Source organism: Brassica napus, chromosome C7, assembly GCF_020379485.1.
Source record: "Brassica napus cultivar Da-Ae chromosome C7, Da-Ae, whole genome shotgun sequence".
Lineage (NCBI taxonomy): Eukaryota > Viridiplantae > Streptophyta > Magnoliopsida > Brassicales > Brassicaceae > Brassica > Brassica napus.
In genome coordinates, this window is record NC_063450.1 from 2,465,906 (window position 1) to 2,480,264 (window position 14,359).

Genomic DNA, 14,359 nt, shown 5'->3' on the forward strand with positions numbered 1-14,359 from the left:
AATAAAAGACATATAGCCACAACATGAAAGGCGAAATATAGTTATCGAAATTCTTAGCATAATATTAGTAGATTGAGCGATGTATATGCTTCATTATTCTACAATTTCTTAGCATAATATTATTGGATTCTTCGATGTGTATGATGTATTTTTTAATAAAAGCTATCGTACGATAAGTTTTTTTTAATAAAAAATGATGGGATTTTGACTATATATATGATTCATGTTTTTATAAGATTCATGTTCTTTATGATTCATAAATGATACATGACATTTTTTTGGGACTTGAAAATATAAACGATTCATAATTATGTTCTTCTATAAAACTTCCTTACGTGACATTTATTTTGATTAATATTTTTGGATTCTTATGGGATACATGACATGTATCATATACTACTTTCTATACTTGTCTGAAAATCTACGAACAATTCGGGATTTGCAACATTGCTTTGTGGTGAATTTTTTTTTTTAAATCTCATCGGTCAAAACCCTATCAGTTGTGACTATATATCATACCATCCATATAGCTATAGTATCACAAACTACATGTTTCAAAACTAACAAAACAAATATTAGCCATGAATTTCATTTCTGACTTGAAGCCAAAAAAGTCTTTGTGAAAGATTAGGGTGAAAGTCATAAGACTTTGGAAGCAGTACTCGGTTGCTGGTGGAGAAACCATTGAAATGGTTTTCGTAGATGAAAAAGTAAGCTTTTCTTATGCTGTATATCCTTTAAAGCTTAAAGAAATTATGTGTTTCTTATCTGATGCTTTCATTTGTTATTATGTTGTAGGGAGATAAAATCCATGCATCGGTTAGAAAGGAACTGGTTTCACAGTTCGATCCTTTAACGAGATAACGATGTTCTAAGATTCTGTTTAATTTTTCCTTGACACCCTCTTTCGATACCATATCAAGTTATCTGAATCATATGTTGTTTCTAAGGTTGAACCGATCAATGATTGTAACTATATTTGTCTAGCCAACTTCTGTTGGATCATTCGTGGTCTTTCTCATATCCAAAGTTCTATGTTGGTATGTTCATGATATTTTGTCTGTGTATAAACTTATTTTGTTACTGAAATATACACTATTTATATTCATAATATATTTATCAGCTATCTAATAAAATTTTTGAACGAATATTTATGTCATGAGTCATGACGTACCTTTGTTATTGGTATTATAATCTCCAGGACCTGAATAGTGGCCCTGCATCTAATATCATTTCCAACCAAGTTACATTTATTATTTACTCGCTTGTTACTATTGCCATTTCATTTAAACATTTACAACCTTTAGAATTAATAACACTAGATTTAATTGTTCCCTAGCTCCTTGTGGATTCGATCCCTATGTACTACATCTGAACCTCTTTTGATGAGAGTAACACTCCTTAGGGTAATTTGAGTGGTATCAACAAGGAAGGCTCTTTTGAGCATCTCTTGAAATTGAGCTTCTCAAGGACCTTGTTGAGCTTCTCATTCCACGCTCTTGGAGCTTGTCTCAGACGGTATAAAGCTTTGTTAAGCTTGTATACCTTCTCTTCGTGCCCTGTAACTTCAAAACCCTCGGGTTGGCTTACATACACAACTTCTTTCAAGTCTCCATGAAGGAAAGCCGTTTTGACATCCAAATGATGGATTTCCCATTCGTTAGAGGCTGCAAGGCTAATAAGAAACCGGACTGTCTTTTGACCAAAAAAAAAAAGAAACCTGACTGTCTCTATCCGAGCAACTGGTGCGAAGACTTCCTCAAAATCAATGCCATGTCGCTGAATGTAGCCTTTAGCCACTAATCTCGATTTATATTTGTTGATACTGCCATCAGCGTTCCGCTTTAACTTGAAAATACATTTTAGACCTATTGGTTTTGCTCCTGGAGGCAAGTCGACGAGATCCCATGTGCCGTTCTTTACTATCGACTTGATTTCTTCCTCACAAGCATCACGCCATACCTTTTCCTCCATTGCTTCGTTAAAGTCCCACGGTTCCTCATTTAGTAGCAACAGAAGACGCTCTCCTTCTTCTTCAGCAAGGTAGATGTAGTCATCAAGATAACTTGGTGTTTTTCTTATTCGTGTTGATCTGCAAAGAGGAGCTTCTATTTCTTCACTGTCGTCTGTTTGTTGTTCGAGATCTTCTTCGATTGTGTCTTCTTCTTCACGTTTGTCATCATCCTTGCTACCTCGATAAATGTTTTGTATTACGGCTGGGTTTTGGGTTTTAATGTTTTACATTACGACTGAGTTATATAAACATGTTACGATTATATTTTGTTTTCTTGATTAGTATAACGGCTGAGGTCTGGATTTTAATGTTTTCGTATTACGACTGAGTTATCATTAATTTCTGCCTTATTTAACTTTTTAACTCCCCGTGATTATCGTCTCCATGTTATAAATGGCCTCGATATTAGTTCTGAGCCGTCAAATCAAGAAAGACAAAACGTCCCATTATTATATGGCATTTAATATTATAAAAAGGATTACCGTGAATGTTAAATCAGTTTTTAAATACTAAAGTATCATCTCGATGTTATAAAAGCGTCGATATTAGTTCTGAGCCGTATTTTACACACTCAGCCGTCCCAAAGTATCAAACCTAAATCTCGATGGGCCATGATAAAACCCAAAATATTAACGGCCGAGTTATGTTAATATTAATGGTTGAGTTATATTATGAGTTAAATAATAAAGTATTACCGTCTCGATCTCTACGAAGGCGTCGATGTTATATTAACCAACATGGCTGAGTTATTTCAAATATCTTTGCTTAGTTATATGAAGGTTACATTAATGGATTATTTCCCGATACTTGAACTGCCTGATGAGATTCAGGCGTTAGTGGTTGAACGTGTGGCCGGTAACTCCTTCACAGATCTCTATGGCCTAAGAGCATCGTGCAAGACGATGAAGGCGTTAGCAGAGCGGAGCAGGGTAAACCATTTTTACGATGTGTTATCCGTTCCCATGAGACTCAATATGCCTCCTGAGTTGTTTAAAACTTGCTACGCAGAGAGAAATCCAAGCACACTTTATATGAAGGGTGTACAGTTTTTCTTCACATTTAACCTTCAGGAAGAAGGACTTGCTTTCATGAAGCTTGCAGCGGATGAAGGATATGAGCGTGCTGTGTATACATACGCAATGACTAGAACAATATTTTGGGGTGATGAGGAGTATTTTGCTCGTTTTACGAGGGAATCAGTTGACAGGATCGGGAAACTAGTTCGATCTCTAAAATGGGCATGGGGTTTGTCGCACAATAACGAGTTTCTTGCAAAGAGGGACGAGTTCATTTCAACCGTTGTTCCTTCGTTATATAGTTGCCAGTGTGTTCCTGTTATGGAGCGAGATTGGGTCTTGTGGTACATTGAAAACAATAAGGGTGACAAAATGTGTAACCGCTGTTTCTGAATCAAAGAGTTGGGGCTCTTCTTCCGTGAGTTTGAACCGATGAGCGTGATTATGGACACAAGGGAGTGGTGAAGATGTATTCTATCAGAATATTTTCTCTTTTTATATTCTTTGTTGTGACATTATTACGGCTGGTTTATATTTTACATTATGTTCTTTTAATTACGGGTGATTTTTGTATAAAGGGTTCTCTTCAATTACGGCTGAGTTTTAGTTTCATAATGACTGAGATATTTGTTGGAGTGTTATTAAACTCGAGGATAACTGGGTTAATTAAATACGTGATAGCCGGGTTATTGTTACTTAAAGGCTGAGTTAATGTTAACTTTTTGGCTGAGTTTTGTAAAACAATCCAAGATACAGACTCGGAATCCGCCATATCAACAAACTCCTTGCCATGTCATCACTAACTAACGAAATTTATAACTTGCTTTACGAGACTGTTCATGTTCTTCTTCATCTTAGTTATCTATCGCCTTCATCTTTCTCAGTTGGTTATGGATCCGGTAATTATTGTTTCCGGTAACTGGATTAAAAAAAACAAATATGTGTTCAACGTCGACAGTAGAGGGTGTAAAGTTCTTCATTTAGATGAGAAAACAACACATAAAAATTTCAAAAAGTCTGTTCTCAAAGATTACGGATTGAATGATTTGAAGGATCATATTCAGCTTAGCTACATGTTCTCGAATAAAGCATTGAAAACGATGGCGCACGACACTCCACCAGTTTACGTGTCCAATACTCAGCAATTGCAAGGTTTTCTAAGCCTGAAGAAAGTCTAAAAACTACGTCTCTGTGTGGAGATTACGGAGAACAGAGCAAGCGAGAAGAGTAAAACATTTTTGAGCTTTAGCTCAGAAGCAGAAGCAGAAGCTTCAGTAATTGAGTCCAGAGACGAAAATTACAGTGGGAGTTACGATGGTTGCAGTTTGGACAAGGAACAAGAGGAAAATAAGAATGACTGCTCTAGTAATGTCGAAGGAGAAAAACATGACGTAGTAGGAGAAGATGAAATAGGCGAAGAAAACAAAGAAGATGATGAATTTGAAAGCCGGTTTGATATGTTTGACGATTCAGACGGTGCGTCATCTAAAGATGATAACCTCAGATCATATGGTGAGTCTCCTACAGATGACAAAGATTCACCAACGCTACCTCCCAAGAAGAGATATCAGAACTTCTCGATGAGCGGATCTAAAGGGAATCTGGAGGTTCTAAGTTTGGAGATGTCGTCGATAGACATTGCGGTAGGTCAACGTTACGATAGTAAAGACGATTTGGAGAGACGACTGAAACTTCTTACAGTGAGGTATAAATTTGATTTTGATGTAGAAACATCAACCCTGACATCATACGTTGTTAAGTGTTGGGTTGATGGATGTCTCTGGAGAGTACGTGCTTCTACCCTAGAAGAATCCAAGGCGTTTTTTGTTCGTATTTACGATTCGAAGCATACATGTTCCTGCACAGAGCGTTCTAATCGATCTCGACAAGCAACACCAAATATTTTAGGTATGTTATACAAGAACTTTCTCGGCGACGTTGGTCCGGACGTTCCCCCTACGAGCGTCGGAATAGCTATCACAAAGCAATTTGGTATAAAGGTAATTACTTTGTTGTGGCTAAGTTATTTTTAACGTCACGGCTGAGTAATGTCAAATGTACAGCCTGACATAATCATACAATTCGGCTAGGTTACTATATATTTAGATGCGGCCGAGTTATAGTAAAATAGGGTTGAGTTATTCAGTATGTTATGGCTGTCTTAGTTATTTGATGTGGCTGAGTAATGAGGATCGTTTTTTCATGTGAACAGATGGATTATTGGAAATCACACCGGATGTTGAAATTTGCAAGGGAAATCGATGAGGGAACACCTGAGTGTGGGTTTGAAAGCTTGCCTTCTTACTTATACATGATAAGAAGAGCAAATCCGAGTACAGTTACGCGTCTTCAAATCGATGAGCTTGGAAGATTCATGTATGTGTTTCTTACCTTTGGTGCGAGCGTTAATGGGTTTCCTTTCATGCGCAAAGTTGTTGTAGTCGACGGGACGTTTCTCAATGGTAAATACAAAGGGACGCTACTCACAGCACTAGCTCAGGACGGTAACTTCTAGATTTTTCCAATAGCCTTCGCAGTGGTTGACACAAAAAATGATGATTCGTGCCATTGGTTTTTTACACAACTAAAACTTCTGATTCCTGACGAAGAGTGTCTTGCGATAATCTCGGACAAGCATAACTCGATAGGGAAAGCAATTAGAAATGTGTATCCATTGGCTGCTCGGGGAATATGCACCTACCATTTATATAAGAACATATTGGGACGGTACAAAGGAAAAGAAGCATTCCGTCTGGTGAAGAAAGCGGAAAGATGTTTTAGGATGTCTGACTTTACTGCGATTTTCGAGGAGATTGAAGCGATTCATCCTGCACTCCACGGCTACCTCCAAAGAGCTGATGTCCGCCTGTGGACGCGTGTTCATTTCCCGGTCGAGAAGTACAATTTGATGACTACAAACATAGCGGAATCAATGAATAGAGCATTGTCGCATGCAAGAGGTCTAAACATTGTTCGAATATTAGAATCGATACGGGTTATGATGACCAGATGGTTTGCTGATCGGAGAGAGGATGCCAGATCGCAGCCAACAACGCTTACGCGTGGTGTCGAGAAACTACTATATGTAAGTCAGTCGTCACAGTAAAAATAAGCCTGCCATTTCATAAAATTTTTAAGTCAGCCGTTTCATAAAAATTCATAAGACAGCCATTATAATTATTAAATCAGTCGTAATATGTAATAACTCAGTCGTTTCATATTTATTAATAGGGTCATGTAACTGCCGCCAGAGAATTGACGGTCCAAAGGATTGATGATCATCACACTGAAGTTAAATATGGATCTTCTAGCGAGTCTTTGAATGTTGTTAATTTGGTAGAGCGAAAATGCATATATCGACGTTTCAAACGCGAGAAATTACCATGTGTACATGCAATCGCAGCTGCGGAGTACAACAATGTTTGTCGTATATCCCTGTGCAGTCCGTACTATAACAGTGAATATTTGGTGAGCGCATACGCTGAATCTATCATGCCAGCTGACGAAGCGCAACCTATTCCAGAAATCATGGCAGACCAACCGTGCTTGCCCCCGTATATTCATCAACAACCAGGAAGACCTGAGAAAAATAGGATGAAATCTGCTTTAGAAGTTGCACTTCAAAACAAACGTCCTAGGAAAGAGAACATGTAGACAGAGTGCCATAATGCGAAAACTTGTCAGATGTAAGCAAGTGTTGTAGGGATTTTCATGTTTTTGAATTACGGCCGGGTTTTTGTTTTTACTTATATATATTACGGCTGGATTAGGGATTTTCATGTATTTGAATTATGGCTGGGTTTTTGTTTTCATATTTTCCGCCCAAAATTCCAAACGTCGCGAAGTAAATAACCGGCTTCTCTTATAAATAAGGCAATTCTCGAACAATTATATGTTCAACTCTCTATTTTTTACACAACTTCTTTCTCTATCTAAATGGAATATTTCCCTCTTCTTGAATTGCCTGAAGAAATTCAGGCGTTGGTGGTTGAACGTGTGGCCCGTAACTCCTTCCGAGATCTCTATGGCCTCAAAGCATCGTCCAAGTTGATGAAAGCGTTAGCAGAGCGGTGTGGTGTATACTATTTTTACGATGTGTTATCCGTTCCCTGAGGACTCAATATGCCTTCGCAGTTGTTGAAATTTTGCTACGCTGAGGGAAATTCAAGCACACTTTATATAAAGGGTGTACAGTTCTACTTCACATTCGACCTTCAAGAAGAAGGCCTTATTCTCATGAAGCGTGCAGCAGATGCAGGATATGAGCGTGCTGTGTATACACACACAATTACTCAAGCAATCTTTTTGTGTGATGCGCAGTATTTTCACGGTATTCCAAGAGAATGAGTTCAGAGGATAGGGAAACTAGTGCGATCTGTGAAATAGGGATGGGGTTTGTGGCATCCTGACAAGTTCCGCCAAAATAGGGTGCTGTTCATTTCAAAGTTTGTTCCGTCGTTCTACAGATGCCAATGTGCAACACATGTGTGGCGACAATGTCTCTGCTTTTGGCACCTTGATACGAGTAAGGATGACAACATGTGTGAGCGCTGTTTCTGGATCAAAGAGTTTGGCTTGTTTTTACGTGATTTTGAACCGATAAGCGTTATCAGGGACACAAGAAAGTGGGGAAGATGTAATCTATCGGTACCTTATCTTTTTAAGTTCTGTGCTATTTTCTTTTTAAGTTCAAATGAATGTAATGAAGGCTTGGTTATTGTTTCTTTTGGTTGATTTATTGTTTAATTACGGCTGCATTACTGTTTTATCATGGCTGATTTATTATGCATTAAACACTTGAAAAAAAGGTTCATTTACGTGCATTGCAAAACGTTCAGATTTCTTAGTTTACGTGCAGACATGTAAAACGTCAATCACAAACCAACGGATGGAGTAATAATTAGCATCGATATTCTCATATCGTTGGCTGAGTTAAAGTAATAATTAGATTCTAAATTTTAAACACGCGCCACCATTAATCGACAACTCAGTCCAATCAAGCAAGTGGAAACGTCTCATTAATAATGAAAGTGGGTGAGTGATAATGTTCGTTGTGGTATAAACAATGATGAGTTAACTGAGTTACTTTACACTTTACGGCTGAGTTACTTTATACATTACGGCTTCAAGGCTTATTTACTTTACACTTTACAACTGAGTTACTTTATACATAACGGCTGAGTTACTTAACAACTGAGTTACTTTATACATAACGGCTGAGTTACTTTAATACGTTAAGTCTGAGTTACATTAATTGTAGGCTGACTTACAAAACATTACTAAACAAAGTAGTAGTAGTAGCAAAGTAACGACATTCCAACCCCACAAACAAACACATTCCTCAAACACCGACCCTGACTCATACATTCTTCTCCTTTTCCCCCAGACACCGTCTTCATTACTTCAATCTCTTTTTCCAACATAGCAACGTTAACTCTGAATTCCGGGATGTCTATGTTCATGCCACTTATCAGTGACTTAATATCATCAACCTCTTCAACCAAACACTCATCCGCCCATTTGAATAAATGTCTCTGTTTTCACAATATAACCAGATCTAAGTACTACGTTACAGAACATGCGAAATAAGAACCAAAACGAACCTTATTATATTCTTTTCCGCAGCAATAGTAAAATCTTCCTGGATTTGTAAAGGTTCCAGGTGTAGAAATGTAACAGGGTTCACCACACCAACACTGTTTCGGCGTTCCTCTTTCCGCGTTCAAACGGAGTCTGTGAGAATTTCTTGAAACGGCTGATGAAGAAGACATTTTTATTCTCAAAACAATTTCAGAAACGAAATGAACTTACATGGAATTAGGGTGAGAAAGACGACATGATGAAACAACATCGTTTCCACACGCGCCATAATTAAAATAATATTTAAATGTGTCGATATTGTAAATGCTCGACTACCCCGTCAGAGTGTTAATAATTAGTCTCGATATTAGGTTTGAGCCGTATTTTCCACACGCGCCATAATTAATCGACAACTCAGTCCAATCAAGCAAGTGGAAACGTCACATTAGAAATGTATTATATTAACATTCACAGCTGGGTTTTCCCGTTTTACAATGGCTGAATTATGATTAATTTATTTACGGCTGAGTTTCGGTCACTTATGGCTGGGTTTATCGTAAACTAACATTCACGACTGAGTTACCTTATACGTTTTGGCTGAGTTATTATAAAGATACGGCTGAATTAAACAAACACATTATGACTGGGTTATAGTACTTAATATACAAGAAATACGAATTCGACATGTTTACATTCAGGAACCGAAATTAGTAGATTCTCAAAACAATTTCAGAAACGAAATGGAATTACATGGAATTAGGGTGAGAAAGACAACATGATGAAACGGCATCGTTTCCACACGCGCCATAATTAAATAATATTTAAATGTGTCGATATTGTAAATCCCTCAACTCCCTCGTCAGAGTGTTAATAATTAGCCTCGATATTAGGTTTGAGCCGTATTTTCCACACGCGCCATAATTAATCGACAAGTCAGTCCAATCAAGTAAGTGGAAACGTCACATTAGAAATGTATTATATTAACATTCACAGCTGGGTTTTGCCGTTTTACAAAGGCTGAATTATGATTAATTTATTTACGGCTGAGTTTCGGTCACTTATGGCTGGGTTTATCGTAAACAAACATTCACAACTGAGTTACCTTATACGTTTTGGCTGAGTTATTATAAAGATACAGCTGAATTAAACAAACACATTATGACGGGGTTATAGTACTTAATATACAAGAAATACGAGTTCGACATGTTTACATTCAGAACCGGAATTAGCAGATTCTCAAAACAATTTCAGAAACGAAATGGAATTACATGGAATTAAGGTGAGAAAGACGACATGATGAAACAGCATCGTTTCCACACGCGCCAAAATTAAATAATATTTAAATGTGTCGATATTGTATATCCCTCGACTCCCCCGTCAGAGTGTTAATAATTAGCCTCGATATTAGGTTTGAGCCGTATTTTCCACATACGCCATAATTAATCGACAACTCAGTCCAATCAACCAAGTGGAAACGTCACATTAGAAATGTATTATATTAACATTCACAGCTGGTTTTTGCCGTTTTACAATGGCTGAATTATGATTAATTTATTTACGGCTGAGTTTCGGTCACTTATGGCTGGGTTTATCGTAAACTAACATTCACAACTGAGCTACCTTATACGTTTTGGCTGAGTTATTATAAAGATACGGCTGAATTAAACAAACACATTATGACTGGGTTATAGTACTTAATATACAAGAAATACGAATTCGACCTGTTTACATTCAGGAACCGAAATTAGCAGATTCTCAAAACAACTTCAGAAACAAAATGGAATTACATAGAATTAAGGTGAGAAAGACGACATGATGAAACGGCATCGTTTCCACACGCGCCATAATTAAATAATATTTAAATGTGTCGATATTGTAAATCCCTCAACTCCCCCGTCAGAGTGTTAATAATTAGCCTCGATATTAGGTTTGAGCCGTATTTTCCACATACGCCATAATTAATCGACAACTCAGTACAATCAAGCAAGTGGAAACGAGAAATGTATTATATTAACATTCACAGCTGGGTTTTGCCATTATAGAATGGCTGAATTATGATTAACTTATTTACGGCTGAGTTTCGGTCACTTATGGCTGGGTTTATCGTAAACTAACATTCACAACTGAGCTACCTTATACGTTTCAGCTGAGTTATTATAAAGATACGGCTGAATTAAACAAACACATTATGACTGGGTTATAGTACTTAATATACAAGAAATACGAATTCGACATGTTTACATTCAGGAACCAAAATTAGCAGATTCTCAAAACAATTTCAGAAACGAAATGGAATTACATGGAATTAGGGTGAGAAAGACGACATGATGAAATGGCATAGTTTCCACACGCGCCATAATTAAATAATATTTAACTGTGTCGATATTGTAAATCCTTCGACTCCCCCGTCAGAGTGTTAATAATTAGCCTCGATATTAGGTTTGAGCTGTATTTTCTACACGCGCCATAATTAATCGACAACTCAGTCCAATCAAGCAAGTGAAAACATCACATTAGAAATGTACTATATTAACATTCACAGCTTGGTTTTGTCGTTTTACAATGGCTGAATTATAATTAATTTATTTACGGCTGAGTTTCGGTCACTTATGGTTGGGTTTATCGTAAACTAACATTCACAACTGAGTTACCTTATACGTTTTGGCTGAGTTATTATAAAGATACGGCTGAATTAAACAAAGACATTATGACTGGGTTACAGTATTTTATACAAGAAATACTAATTCGACATGTTTACATTCAGGAACCGAAATTAGCAGATTCAAAATACAGACAAGGAATCACTTTCATAAACCAAAATTGTCAGGACGAAACTCTTCAAACATGTGGACGAGATCACGCCAGACTCTTGTTAACATCCACGGAGGCTTGTCGCCTCCGATAGCCCAAGTTCTCTTCAAAATAACGCATCTGGCAACGAAATAGCGTTCTGGCCACAAGATTAAAATGTGTCCAAACTGTCGAATTATGCCTTCGATCCCACGTGTTTCTTAGAGCGAGTTGAAGAAACCAGCATTCCTTAAAATGATCGGGAATTGCGCGGTATGTTGGCCAATCATGAACCCAGCCTTCTGCAAGAATCGACGGGATGACGAGAGAGATATCACTTAAAAATTTGAACCAGATAGTACTTGTTGTGTCAAGTAATTCACCCGACCAAGGTATAGAAGAGGGAGGTTTTCACGATTTGCAGAGATTAGTATCGCATTGACACTATTCTCTAACATCGTCGAATAACCAGGAACAATCGACATAACTTTTGATGGGGATAGAGAGTTTTTGTTTATTTTTTTTTAGAGAGAGAAAGTTGTAAGAGAGGAGACAATATATAGAGAGGTACAGAACGTCAAACGTCTCGAGTTAAAATTTCCCAAGAAGCAGTTATCTTTTCCCGCCAAACGTCAGGATGAAGTTACACTTTACGGCTGTGTTACATACCACATTTACGGCTGACTTAGTAAATGGGTTTAGGGTTTAGGGTTGGTTATTTAGGGCTGGTTATTTAGGGTTGGTTATTTAGGGTTTAGGTTTGCTTTTTTGGGTTTTTATGTTTGGGATTTGGATTTTATTGTGCAAGAATAGTTATAAAAACACAAATTCATGATAAATAACACAATAATAGTTTATGAGTTTTAAATTATGCTCACACCTTATATGTATCAGTTAAGTTTATGAGTAATTGTACGACAACATATACCTTAAGATCATGATTGATTCTAAACTCGTAGATTCAATAAAGAAGACACATTCAGTTGATTATATATTCACTTCAGATATATAATTAGAGTTTCAATTTAACATTTTAAAGTATAAACATTTATTTATTTTGATTAATGAGTATGTTTGAAGTATGCCTGAGTTATAATATCTTTTTATATATCTATGTTACAATTATAGGGTATGTTTGGGGTAAGGCTGAGTTACGTTTATACGACACGGCAGGGTTATAAAAACGATATGACTGAGTCAAATTTTCTAATAACAACATAAATCAAGTACAGAATAACAGCAAAAGTTCATCATAAAACAACTACAACAAAAGTTAAGTACGCCCTAACAACATTTGGCCCGTCAGAATATTTCCTCCTTCAGCGAGGATATCTGCTGCCATCTTCATCCGAAAACCTTGAATATTTTAATCGTTTATCCCATCAAACGTTACACCAAGCGCTAGACACTCCTCAAACTTCAACCAATACACCCCACAATCGCCAATCTGGGTGTTTTGTGGAGTGTATCTTTTGCTCCTCCTTCTGAATGAGAACTTCTTCCTGCTAAATGTGATACGCAACCCAGTGATTTCCGCCGGTTTGAAGACATCCGTACAAGTGATCCACATCTTCATACCCCTTCAGGTTTGTTCGAGAATGATCGGGAATCCTACCATTTATCATATGTTCATAACCATTGCCTTTGAACAAGAACATTGTGGGTTTCATCTTGAACTGAGTGTAATCGTGAAGCAAAAAACTTTGCCACCAAAGGTCAACGAAGGCAATCCGCTTGGACCAGAATAGAGTGGGCTCTCGCATGGACCTTTTAATGAGGACGTTCATATACGCCACGACATGCTACACAAATAATATGAACAAGTCAGCCGTAATCAAATATATAACTCAGCCGTTATATAATAAAAAAATATATAACTCAGCCGTTATATAATAAAATAATATATAACTCAGCCGTAAAAATTAGATAACACAGCCGTAATAAAGACTTACATTATCAAACAACCATCCATACTCATCCTCCGGCCACGGTCTCTCATGGATGAGTATGCTGTAGAAGTCACTCTCATGATCAGTTGTTAGTACTTCTTTTTTACCTGGTGGTGCTGGTGGTTTGGGTGGAAATGCCTTGATGTGTTGCATAAGTTTCTCCAATATCACCGGATCAACAGGTGCTAGAGGGTCATATATTGCTGATGAAGGAGTAACATTCTTCCTCATGCACGTCGTTCCATCATGTCCTATCGTCGGAAAAACTAATGATGAAGAAAATATCGTCGTTGACAACCCTTTTGGAGTTAACCGAACATTTTTCTCCCGGAATTCCTTAGTTATGGCAGATCTAACCAATTCAGAATTATCGACATCAGACTCTGGCGCGAATTCGTTCTGTTCTGTAACAACTTGGTCAATTATATCAGCCAATGAACTATCCTCTACATCAGGTTGTACATTGCATCTTGTTACACCGTCCGTACATTGCATCTTGTTACACCGTCACGCGGTGGAGTCACCTTTTTGTACTTTGACCCAGCCTTGTTTTACTTCTTTAGCTCAGCCTCTTGTTTCTTCTTTAACTCAGCCTCTTTTTTCTTAGCCTCAGCCACTTTTATCTTAGCTGCAGCCTCTTTTTTCTTAACTTCAGCCTCTTTTTTCTTATCCTCAGCAGATTTTTTCTTAGCCTCAGCCTTCTCCTTCCTCTTCAATGCAGCATCTGCCCGCGCTGCTTTTTTCTTCTCATCGGCTTACTCACCCTTAGCAATACGTGTGCGCCTGCAGCCGCGTCCATAGGCTGGATCCTTAGCAGCCATATCATTCTTAGTAGACTTATCATCCTTAGTAGCCTTTGCAGGAGAAATTACTAGGAAATCAAGAGGCCGCTTATCTGTATCTTTATCGACACTACCAAACTCCTCATCCAAAGCCCTTTTCACCCCTGATTCCTTTTAAAGCTCCTTGGCCAAATTATATTTCGGTCCAGGAGTCGCATCTACTAACGC

General features: G+C 37.6%; 3 protein-coding genes across 3 annotated transcripts; 1 reads left to right on the plus strand and 2 right to left on the minus strand.

The window, feature by feature from the left end:
- Window positions 1–4,487: 4,487 nt before the first annotated feature.
- On the plus strand, window positions 4,488–6,684 carry LOC106369821. Its single transcript, XM_048763883.1, has 4 exons — window positions 4,488–5,030; window positions 5,243–5,534; window positions 5,640–6,115; window positions 6,262–6,684. Exons 1-4 carry the CDS (start codon window positions 4,488–4,490, stop codon window positions 6,682–6,684), a joined length of 1,734 nt encoding a protein of 577 aa, XP_048619840.1.
- A 1,625-nt stretch (window positions 6,685–8,309) lies between these two features.
- LOC106373432 (uncharacterized protein At4g04775-like) lies at window positions 8,310–8,801 on the minus strand. The gene is made up of 2 exons (XM_013813603.1): window positions 8,634–8,801; window positions 8,310–8,564 (listed from the first exon to the last, which is right to left on the minus strand). The coding sequence occupies exons 1-2, from the start codon at window positions 8,799–8,801 to the stop codon at window positions 8,310–8,312; spliced, it is 423 nt and encodes a 140-aa protein (XP_013669057.1).
- A 4,104-nt stretch (window positions 8,802–12,905) lies between these two features.
- On the minus strand, window positions 12,906–13,844 carry LOC125590347. The gene is made up of 2 exons (XM_048763884.1): window positions 13,353–13,844; window positions 12,906–13,202 (listed from the first exon to the last, which is right to left on the minus strand). The coding sequence occupies exons 1-2, from the start codon at window positions 13,842–13,844 to the stop codon at window positions 12,906–12,908; spliced, it is 789 nt and encodes a 262-aa protein (XP_048619841.1).
- Window positions 13,845–14,359: the final 515 nt, after the last annotated feature.

Coding starts and splice junctions, on each gene's coding strand:
- LOC106369821 (XM_048763883.1), top strand. CDS start 4,488: ATGTTTGACGATTCAGACGGTGCGTCATCTAAAGATGATAACCTCAGA. Junction 5,031..5,242: donor CAAAGCAATTTGGTATAAAG/GTAATTACTTTG, acceptor TCATGTGAACAG/ATGGATTATTGGAAATCACA. Junction 5,535..5,639: donor CACAGCACTAGCTCAGGACG/GTAACTTCTAGA, acceptor TTCCTGACGAAG/AGTGTCTTGCGATAATCTCG.
- LOC106373432 (XM_013813603.1), bottom strand. CDS start 8,801: ATGTCTTCTTCATCAGCCGTTTCAAGAAATTCTCACAGACTCCGTTTG. Junction 8,565..8,633: donor GCGGAAAAGAATATAATAAG/GTTCGTTTTGGT, acceptor TTGTGAAAACAG/AGACATTTATTCAAATGGGC.
- LOC125590347 (XM_048763884.1), bottom strand. CDS start 13,844: ATGCAATGTACGGACGGTGTAACAAGATGCAATGTACAACCTGATGTA. Junction 13,203..13,352: donor ATGGATGGTTGTTTGATAAT/GTAAGTCTTTAT, acceptor TTATTTGTGTAG/CATGTCGTGGCGTATATGAA.